Source organism: Hippopotamus amphibius, chromosome 3 (genome assembly GCF_030028045.1).
Source record: "Hippopotamus amphibius kiboko isolate mHipAmp2 chromosome 3, mHipAmp2.hap2, whole genome shotgun sequence".
NCBI classification, from domain to species: Eukaryota; Metazoa; Chordata; class Mammalia; order Artiodactyla; family Hippopotamidae; genus Hippopotamus; species Hippopotamus amphibius.
Genome location: NC_080188.1, coordinates 138,042,685 through 138,053,392, shown reverse-complemented (window position 1 = coordinate 138,053,392; position 10,708 = coordinate 138,042,685). Strand labels below are relative to the sequence as shown.

General features: G+C 45.3%; 1 protein-coding gene across 1 annotated transcript in view; it reads left to right on the top strand.

The window, feature by feature from the left end:
• The window catches only part of ILDR2 (immunoglobulin like domain containing receptor 2), a 61,449-nt gene continuing 50,741 nt past the window's right edge, over positions 1-10,708 (top strand). Inside the window, exon 1 of the mRNA XM_057729391.1 lies at positions 1-284. Within this exon, the coding sequence (XP_057585374.1) occupies positions 239-284 (46 nt within the window). The 5' untranslated portion in view covers positions 1-238. The remainder of the gene's footprint in view (positions 285-10,708) is intronic.

The window sequence follows — 10,708 nt, the reverse complement described above, 5'->3', positions numbered from 1 at the left end:
GCGCCGCGGAGCGCCGCGCGGACCCCGGGAGCCCGCGGCAGCGCGCGTGCCGCCGGCGGCGCGGTCAGCCCGGGGCCCCGCCTGCGCGGCCGGGCCGGCGGGCGGCGGCGCCCAGGGACGCCGGGGGCCCGTTCGCGCCCGCCGCCTCGGCTCCGCCGCCGCTCGGTTACCTAGACCCTCCCGTCCCTGCCGCTTCCCGCTTCCCTCACTCCCGAATCTGGATGGGACGCTGGGGAAAATGGACAGGGTCGTGCTGGCGTGGGCTGCTCTCTTCTGGCTAACAGGTAAGAGGCATTTTCTACGGAGACGGGTAACTTTATCTGTATTCCGGTACTGGTCCTGTTCTCACCCTACCCCACCCCACCCCCAGGTCCCCCCGATTGTGTTCAAAGCTGCTTAGCAGGCTGGTGGTAAGTGGGGGAGGGGTGTGTGTGTGTGTGTGTGTGTGTGTGTGTGTGTGTGTGTGTGTGTGTTAGAATGATGGGGGAGGCGGGGAGAAGCCCGATATCAAGTGAGCCGGATCGAGATGCAGGTGTTTTGACTCATTCGAGATATTGTTCTTCCTAATGTGCATTTCTCCTTCCATACAACGGTTCTTCCTCGGTCTTATCCTGAGTTTGTAATGCTGTGAGTCCTGGGAAAAGCCTGGTTGGGGGAAGAAAAAAGCAAGCAAGCCCGGAGGAGACCGATTAATTAAGAGAACTGGCTTTCTGGAGGTTGGAGGTTGAGTGTCTTCCTTAATTCCTTCCCCAGAGAAGCCGGGAGGCACAAGGACAGTCTTCTGTGGCTCCCAGGTGTGTATAGGAGCGGGGATGAGGAAGGAGATGGGGATGGAGGCTTGACTGGTTGTGGAGTTGAGGGCCCTGCTCTCTCTCATTTGGTACCATTTGGGGAGTGGTCCCATAGAGGGGAAGAGCCTTCCTCTCCCGATAAACAGGGGAGAATACCCCCTAATAAAGATAATTTGCAGATATTCAGAAGGTAGGGTCTCTCCTTAGCCTTAGAGTTACTTCCTCTAGCTGGGACCTCCGCGTTTCCCCTTCCCTTTTGGTGAACTTTCTCCCCACCCTCCTGGGGTCTGGAAAGGCTCTAGTTGGTAACACGTGTTCCCACAGAATGATCTGTGAGGTTGAGAGATAGGTGGCCAGGCAGAGGGGACAGCCCTGAGAGATTCACAGAGCAGCCCTGCCTGGGGTGGCGGTGGAGGGGTTAGGAAGGATTGGGTAGTCTGGACTGGGTCTGAGACAACAATTCAAAGCAAGGTGGAAACCAAGTGATGGAGGAGGGGAACAAGGGAGCAGAAAGGTGGTGAGGACAAGATGGGCCAGTGAAGGGCAGGAGAGAAAATGGAAAATAGCACCAAAACAAAGTTGTGTCCCCCACTGGGGACACTGAAGACTGGGAAAAATCAAGTCAGTAGGAAAAGAGGAACAAGATTAAAATACCTAAGGCAAGTGATTGAAAGAGGGTAAAATACATTTAAGAAGAAAGACAAAACCACTATTTCCCTTAGCTTCAGAATAAGATTATAGGTTGCCTCAGTTTTTTCTTCCTATTCCTAATGAAGGGTCCCTAACGCTGGCTCTTGCCCCTTGCTGGGTTTAGGCTGGGGGTGGGGCGGTGGGTTGCTTAGCAGAGTTAGCCTCTTCTCTTGGCTGCTCTGAGTTCATCCCTCCCACATTATTCAAATATGAATCATCTCTAATTTCAGGGTTTGGCTGATCCATGCCTCCCCACTCTCCTGGCCTCCCAGTGCCTTCCATTTCCACCCTCACTGATTCTGAACATCCTTAATTTGCCTCTACCTCTCAGTTATCATATTTGAGGGGTACTTTGGCCTTGAACCTCTATCACCACCTACCTGAAGCCAGCTAGGCATCTGGGGAGGGGTCCCCAAGTCAGAGGTGCTCTTCCAGATACCCTGGGTATACCCGAGCAAAGCTCTCTAGGGACTTGCAGGGCATGGGGCAGAAGGGGAACACATAGCCCTTGCTAAATGGCTGACAGCTTTTCATGAAATGGTCCCTGGAAGGGACCATCTAGGTCAGTCCTCTCAGTTTATATTACAAACAGAGGCCCGGAGAGGCAATTGTGCACACAGCAAGTTTGTGTTGGAGCAGGCACTAGAACCCAGTTCTCCCAAACCCCAGGCCAGTCCTGTTTGTACTCTCCTGAGTGCTCTCTCTGGGTTTTGTGTTTTGTGTGTGGTGGGGGTGGGGGGGGGGTGTATTTCTTTTTTGTCTTGAGGGGAGGTGCCGCTTCATCTGGTCTGTGCCTTCTCCCATCTGCACCTGGAGAGGTTGCTCCCACCTGGAAGCAGGCAACAGGTTAGTAATCAGGGCCATCCCAGCAGTCAGAGGGCTGGCACTTCTGGGCTCTGCAAGTGAGGCTGGCTCCAGAGATCCCCTTGATCACCCACTGGCATCCCCCAGCTTCCACTTCCCCCTCATCCCACTGTGGACAAGCCCCTCAGCCTCAGCAAAGTGGAGGAGCTAACAATGGTGGCCGGGGAGGGGGAGGGAGGAGAGACGAGCAGTCAAGGATGAGATGGATTCAGACTCATCGTTCGCAGAGCAACCAGGAGAGGAAAGGTAAGACATTTTAGTCCAGCCCAATCAATGAATTCTCTGTTGAGGGGGTGGTGGAAAGGGAGGGAGAAAGGAAAGGACAGATTAAAAATGAGTCATAGAGCCAGGAAAAAAACACATTCATTCTCCCTCTCTCTCTCCTCCCCCTTCTCTCTTTTTCTCCTTCTCTCCTCCCATTTTCCCCCCACCTCCCCTAGTTCTCTCTTTTAATGCAGGATGAGCAGTTTCCAATCAACACTTCAGGTTTTTATCCTCAGGCTCTAGCAGCTCCTTCCTTGTCTTTCATTGCAAAAATTCTGTATCTCTTTCTGCTGTATATTTAGCCTCATGATTTCTCATTGTCAGTGTGACGCCGCTTCCTGTAATAGATTATTCTTGTTGTTGTTGTCGTCCTTGTTGTTTTGCACAAAACAAAATGCTTACCAGCTGCTATTTTAGCAACAGGTGCCATCTAGCAATAGGACTTGAGGAGGGTTCACTCTGTCTTTGTTGCTGAATATGGATGGCATTTCAGCCCCTCCTGGCAGCAGAGGCTGTGAGAAACGCCGGAGCTGTGGCGACAGTGTGGGAGAGCACATTCTCTTTGGGGTCTCTCGGTACTGAAGAGTGCTTGTTCTGTTAGCATTGCTTTTGGTACCTTTTTGGTTGTAGTCATTCATTATTCATCCTTTCTCCAAGCATGCATTAAATTCCTGTGGTTTCTAAGTATTCTGATAGGTACTGAGAATCAAGAGAGAAAAGACGTAGGCCTTGCCCTCAAAAAGTTGTCAGTCTAGTCAGTGACTCAAATGAGTTTTCAGGTAATTTTGATATGGAGGTAAAATGTCCTATAAGAAGAGCCATGAGAGCCACATACCTGCCCCAAGCCTGGTGTGGGCGTGGAGCAGCTCGGAAACAAACTCCCAGAAAAGGTGATGGCTCAGGGACGACACGTACTCATGCGCAGTCAGCTGCTGCGTTTCTGTGCTGGGGTTAGTAAGACAGCCCTGCCGTCCGTGAGCTTACGGTTTGGTGGTGAAGACACCAGTGATGGAACAGTGATCGCACAGTTGCGGAGTACCCTGTACAAAGGCCATCATGGAGATCTGCACTAAGTGTTGTGGGTGCCTCAAGGTGGCTTCTAACCCAGCCTGCAGCAGCAAGGGTTACTGGTTTGGTTTGCATTCAGGTAGATGCCTGGTGACCATGAGAGGATGGGCTTGGGTGTGGAGGGTTAAAGTGTAATTAGCTTTGCAGAAGAGTTGCTTTTACAGATTTGTGACACCTCAGTTTCCATTATCTCCTTTCCGATCCTGTATACCTTTCAGTTTTTCTCCATCCTCTGTTCTACTTTCCTCCATGGAAGAGACCTTTTTCATCCCAGGGCATCTTCTTTCAGCACTTTGTCACAGCTCTCTCTGCTTCCCACCATCCTCAGCCTGGATGCTTCTCTCTGGACTGGGAGAGGGGGCTTATTTCAGTATCCCCATCATGCTTTAGATTTTAGACTCACATGATTCTGCTGAGTGTCTAGTTTATACAGACTTGGGTATTAGTTCTAGTAGTCCTACTGCGATACTATGTTAGTACCATGTCTTAGCGCAAGTACCTAGTGCTTAGTACAGTGTTAGTAGTATTACTACCAGGACTTGGTTAGTGGGAAGAACCCTGATCTGGGATTTAAGGATTGGATTCCAGTCCAATCTTCTCCACAAATTAATTGTATATCCATGGGATCTGGGTCTTATAATCTGTTTTTTTTTTCCTTTTGGCATCTAGTTTTATTTTATTTTTTTCATTGAGCTATAATTGACATAACATGATATTAGTTTCAGATGTACAACATGATTTTATATTTGTATATATTGTGAAGTGATCACCACAATAAGTCTAGTTAACATCCATCACCATATATATTACAATTTTTTTCTTGTGATAACTTTCAACATTTATTCTGTTAGCAACTTTCAAATATGCCACACAGTATTATTAACTATAGTCACTATGCTGTACATTATATCCTCAGGATTTATTTATTTTATAACTGGAAGTTTGTACCCTTTGACCCCCTCACCACTCACCCCCCACCTCTGGCAACCACCTATCTGTTCTCTGTATCTATGAGCTCAGTTTTTTGTTTTTGTTTTTGAAGATTACACATATAAGTGAGGTCATACAGTATTTGTCTTTCTGACTTAGTTAACATAGTGACCTCAGAGTCCATCCATGTTGTCGCAAATGGCAAGATTTCATTCTTTTTTATGACTGAATAATATTCCATTGTATGTGCATGTATGTAAATATAAATTATATATATACACACACTATATAAGTATATTTGTGGCATCTTCTTTATCCATTCATGAAGTGAAGGACACTTAGGTTGTTTCCATATCTTGGCTATTGTAAATGAAGCTGCAGTAAACATGGGGTTGCATGTATTGTAATCTTTTGAATGAGGACACATCTTAGGTCACTTTCAGCTCTAAGATTCTATGGTTCTGAACTTTTCTCCATTAAATTTTGTTGAGCTGGAAATCAAACTTACAAAGCAATAGATCCTTAGTGAGGAGCCATGGAGGGAGCCCTAGTTGTCTTCAGCCTTTCCCTGACCACAAATGATTGGAATGAAGAACAGCAGCGGGGAAGGGAGCTGCTTCTCGTTAACATTTTCAGAGGAAGAAGTGGAGTAGCACCCAGTGCTTGGTGGAGAGGATAGGGTCCACTCAGAACAATTAAATGTGGTCATACTGGGGACTGCGGAAGCCAGGCAAGTGCTTTGGGCCAGGTGAGATGCATCCTACTCTAACCAACATGGCCCTAGAATGTCCCTTCTAGTTTCAACTTCTTGTTTCAGGACGCACTCACCTCTTCACTCCTTCCAACTATTTTAGCTCTTATACCAATTTTCTGCCAATCAGGAATCTAAAGAAAGGTATGATCTGATTGTTGCTCCTGCTTATTTAGATGCTGTAATGCTTTTCTATGTATTAAATGGCTTTCATGGACATTATCCCTTTTGATCCTTCTAAGTAAGTAACGCCGATATTACTACCTACCTATACATAAGAAGAACAAGGCTCAGAGGAAGTAAACGACTTGTCTAAGTCCATGGTATCTTATTGATTAAAATAATAAGAAATAGTGTCACTGACTTATATATGACTTGGTTGCTTCAAATGCCTGAATCCAAGAGAAACATTATTTCCTGGTTAAGGTGGGTCAAACTGGAAATCCCGATTTCAGGGAACATATATATTGTCTATTATGGGGCATTGGGTATTGAGGCTCAGAGTTCATAGAACTCGGGGAAGTATTTCAGAGAAAAGCGATAAAGAATAGCAGTTAGTATTTCTAATTAAATCCTAAGATCTACAGGAAAGGAGAGAATGAGGAGCGCTCCAGCGGGGCACGGGAGAGCAGTGGATGTGACCCCGTGACAGCAGAGACCGCTGGCGTGTCAGAGCTCATCTGGGACTAGGGACTGGTGCCATGTACCAGGAACCTCACAGGATGTAACTGGGGCATGTGTAGGCTTAGAATCTTAGTCTTCAAGATAGCTTCTGGCTTTCTGAGAAAGAAAGAAGGCTTTTTGGATGACTACAGTTCTTTATAGGCCAAGAAACAAGGAAGAACTCAGAAGAACATGCTGTTTCCCTGTTATCCTGCAGCGGCTGGAGCCCTGTGGGAAGCGGTGCTGTAAATTAGGAGGAGAACCTTCACATTCAGCTGGGATCCTGCATTGTCACTGCTCCCCTGCCCTTGGCCACCAGGGGGCAGTTGGGGGAGAGGGATGAGGCTCAACCTGACCTGGATTTGAATCCTAACAATAGTTTACCTTGTTTTCTTTAGCTTTAAAATGGGGAAGCTCATTTACCTTCTAGGGTTGTTGTGATAATTAAAATGAAATTACGTATAACTCCTAGCACAGTATTTGGCACATAGGGAGCTCTCAATAGTTATGACGAACCCCAAATAGGAATATTAGTCAGCATTTTGATGTGGCCACAAGCAACCCCATAATCTCAACAGCTCACAACACCAAATATTTAGTTGCTCATGTTATATGAGAGCTGTAGTCGGTTGCAGGTCAACTGTGAATTGGCTAGAATTGGTGGACTTGGTTCAGTTCCAAATGTCTTCCTATACTAAGACCCAGGATGAAGGAGCAGCCACTATCTAGGCCTGCTGTTTTCGTGGTGGAGGACTCACAGTGGGTAGGGGGAGGGCACAGAGCCAAACCACACAAATGCCTTTTAAGCTTCTGCTTGGACAAGTCTTATGGCACGTGGACTCACATTCGATTGGCCAACACATGTCACATGGCCAAGCCTATAGTCACTGGAGTAGTAAGTGTACTCTGCCTACAGGGAACAATCTAAGAGTGAGGAGAGAAAACTAACTGGGAACAAATAATACCGTCTATCGACTGGGTTAAATCATTCACAAATATGTTAAGAACCTACTATGTAGCAGACTTTTTAAAAGCCTGCAGGAGAGAGCTTGTTATTAATGGCACAGACAGATGACTAAATAGGAAATTCTCAGGCAAGGTGATGTGATTCTCTAGGGTACTATGACTGCAGTAAGTGTGAGAGAAGCTTCTACAGGAAGTGATAGCTGAGGAAGTCTGGAAGGATAAGTGGGAGTTACTAGGGAAAGAGTGGGATGGAGGGAAGGGAAATTTACAGAAGAAACAGCATGTGTAAAAGCCAAGAATCAAAAGAGGACATGATGCTTTTCAAAAAGTACAAATATTTTAGTGTGGTTGCAGAATTTCGTGCTGCAGGAGGAATGGAAGAGAGTGGCCCCATCTGAAATGAGCCCTTGTACTTCTGAATGCTTAGAGGGAGTCTTTAAAGGATGAGGTCAAAGGAGTGCTGTGCATTTTGGAAATGTCATTTGGACCTCAGTTTGAGGGTAGATTAGACATAGGCAGACTTGCAGCAAAAACCAGCTAGAAGACACTGATAGAGAGGCAAGATATGATGCGATCCTGAACTCCTGTGGTGAAGTAGGGATGAGAGAAGTGGACAGAGTGACCAGAGGTGGAGGAAGTAGTCCCAGCTTGGTTGGATGCGGAGGTTGAAAGAAAGGAATGTCAAAGATACCTCCTCCAGGTTCCTGGCTTGGGATTGCTGGGGGTGCCATTTGTGGGCATGAACTAATATAGGAAGAGAAATGTATAAAGGAGGGAGAGACCGGTTCAGTTTTTTGCATTATATTAGAGAATAGCCTAAGATGCTATAACAAAGAGACCTTAAAATATAGTAACTCACACAAAATAGTTTTTTTTCCTGTCTCCTGTAACAGTAGAGATCTAGTGGGACTGAATCTACCATTCCCAACATGTGGCTCCCAAGACTGCTCCAGTGATAGTTACTTTTCAGCCAGTAGAAGCAAGGAAAGCAGAGGCTCAGGGCAAGTAGTTTGTTTTTAGAGAGGTTACACAGAAATTACATCACTTCTCCTCACTGAATCTAGTCCCATGACCACAATTAGCTGCAAGGGAGGCTAGGAAATGTAGTATGTGGCTGGCTTGGCTGGCCAGATTAAAACCTGGGAAGTTCTGTTACTAAAAGAGGTGGACAGTTAGCATCTCCATGTATAGAATGATGAGTTTGGGGTGCTTGTGTAACATCCAGATGGAGACTGAAATGATATATTTGGGTCTGGAGCTTGGGTGAGAGATCTAAACTGGAAATACAGGTAACAAGTTGATAAGAGTGGAGAAGAGCTTTCTTACAGGAGCTTTCTCTGTGCAAATCGCTGGTCCATCCTAGAAGTCTGACCCACCTGAATGAATCAGGACAGCTTTCAAAGAACCTCGGCCCTGCAGCGTAGAGACTGACCTCTTTTAGTACTGCCTTCGTCGCATTGGAACAGCATGTAAGCCAGCTAGACATTACCCATGCGCTCATTTCAGATCTCTAGAAGATGGGGCAAATCAGACAGAAAGAAGATATGCTTCTGGCTTTCATCTGCACAGTGGTAGCAGAGAATGGGAAAGCATGGCTCCGTGGGACACATAGAACATATGCTTACTAAATGGCAAGCTCTGTGTGCACAAGTACCAGAGTTATTGGCAGCAAATAATAACTAGGCCATGAGCAATGCCTACCAGAGCAAGGGCAGCACCAGTGTTTGCTTTAGTCGCATGGAAAGAAGGGAGATATTGATGTCTTTTAGGACTCTTGGAGAGAAAACATGCAAGAATGTTGTCATGTTTTTAAAATCTCAAAATAGTTCATCTGCTCACCCTAACCCTAAAATGGATCAAACCATCAGGTACTATGGTAGCAAACAAAAGAAACTGATTCTGTCCAGTTTAAGCAGGAAAGAAATGTATTGAAAGGAAATTGATTAACTTACAGGACCAATAGGCAAGCCAGAGAACTAGGCTTAGAAAATAGGCAAACACCAAGGGAATGTCAACTATTCTTGGTAAAGACTTTTTAATTTTATTTTTTAACCCAACTATATCAAGAAGATGAATGGTTTCTAGTTCTGGAGGAAAAAAGGTTAAAGCTGTGTTTTGTCTTTAAAAATTGAGCCTGTGGGTCATTATTTCCCAAAATGCTTTGCTCTCATGCTGACAGTGCTAAGGGTTGGACACACTATGGACCAAACCTAGTGGAGATGCTCGGACCTTCCTTATTCATCTCTTACACTTAGAAAGCCTACCCATCAACTGTTCCTAAAACAGTGTCCTGGGAAATTGGGACAGTATGTTAAAAATATGAAGACAAAAGATGAATTTCTTAAAGCTCTTCCTTAAAGGCAGGAAAAGGAAGATGTATATTGTCATACTGAATGAAGAAAAAACTTAGGAGTCTAAAAGCCAAGATATGCTGGTGAGTGGGCAATTCTGAGGTCAGATCACAATGCTGAGACTTCAAGAGTTAAGGGATGGGTGAGCTTGATACAAAATTTCTAAAGATGCTTTTCTGTAGTGATAATAATTTTGCAGGATCTTTAGCAGCAATCTTTGTTTCTCTAAAATGGGGCTGTGCTTATAGATCTGCCTCTCAAAGATGCTGGCAGGAATAGCTTACAACTAGTGGGGAAAAGGAACTTGCTTTGAAAAGAATGAAAGTGCTAAAATAAGAACAGCATTGCTGTAGATACTGTTTTTGTTATCCTTATAAGAACACAATCGTCATGTATAGAATCCTTTTCTTTACGTGAGAATTGGGGCAGGAACTTATTTTGCCATATGCAGTGAGGCACTGTCTGCACTTGGAGCTGATCCTCCCTGGCCTAGCGACTAGGTACCCCTGGTGACTAGCTGAGATGGGGGCTACTGCTTTGAGCTGTCACTCATCACTCTTTTAGGCAGCTTTCCTAGTTATTGGCCAGAATCCATTCTCTCCACTGAAGACCACCTGCTAAGAAAGGCCCTTCAGATTCACTCATTCATTTGTTCATTCATTCATTCATTCATTCATTCATTTTGTAAGCTTCAGCTCTATTTTATGGCCTTGCTGTCTACTGAGCAACCAATCCTGGTCCTTGCCCTCAGGAATTTTAGAGTTAGAAACCAGGTTTGTGTTGAATTTCTCAAGATCAGAGACTAGTCTCTTCAATCTATTTTCCTGGAATGTAACACTGTATTTTAAAACATGTTTTTGAACGAATTTGAATTAGTTAGCCAAGAGCAGTTTTTCTGAAGATCAGGGCACAATAAAAATGGAAGGAATGATCTGGTGGTCTAAGAATGATGACCCCCTCCTCTGCAAATGTAGAAAACCACCTATAATCTTCATTCTTCAATCTGTCATCTGGTGCTTCTTTTGGTCAGGAATCCTAATTTTTACAGATGTGTTCTATACAGTATGATCCCTTACTTCACTTCCCATCTGTTTCTGTCTTTTGCTTTCTTCTCTAAGCAGTCTTCTTCCAGTATTTTGGGATACTTGCTTTATTTTGTAGGATAAAACATGGATTCTTTCCATACCTCCACAAATGTCTTTATAAGGGCTTCAAAACACGTCCCTTATGGTGTCACTAGTGCCTGGACTCAGAGTCGCAGCCTCCCCATTGTGCCAACACGCGCTTGTTCATGTGTGTGCATGGACCACACTCAGTGCTTCTCTCTGTCTACCTCCCCGAAACTCCTCAGTGACACGCCCTGATGTTTC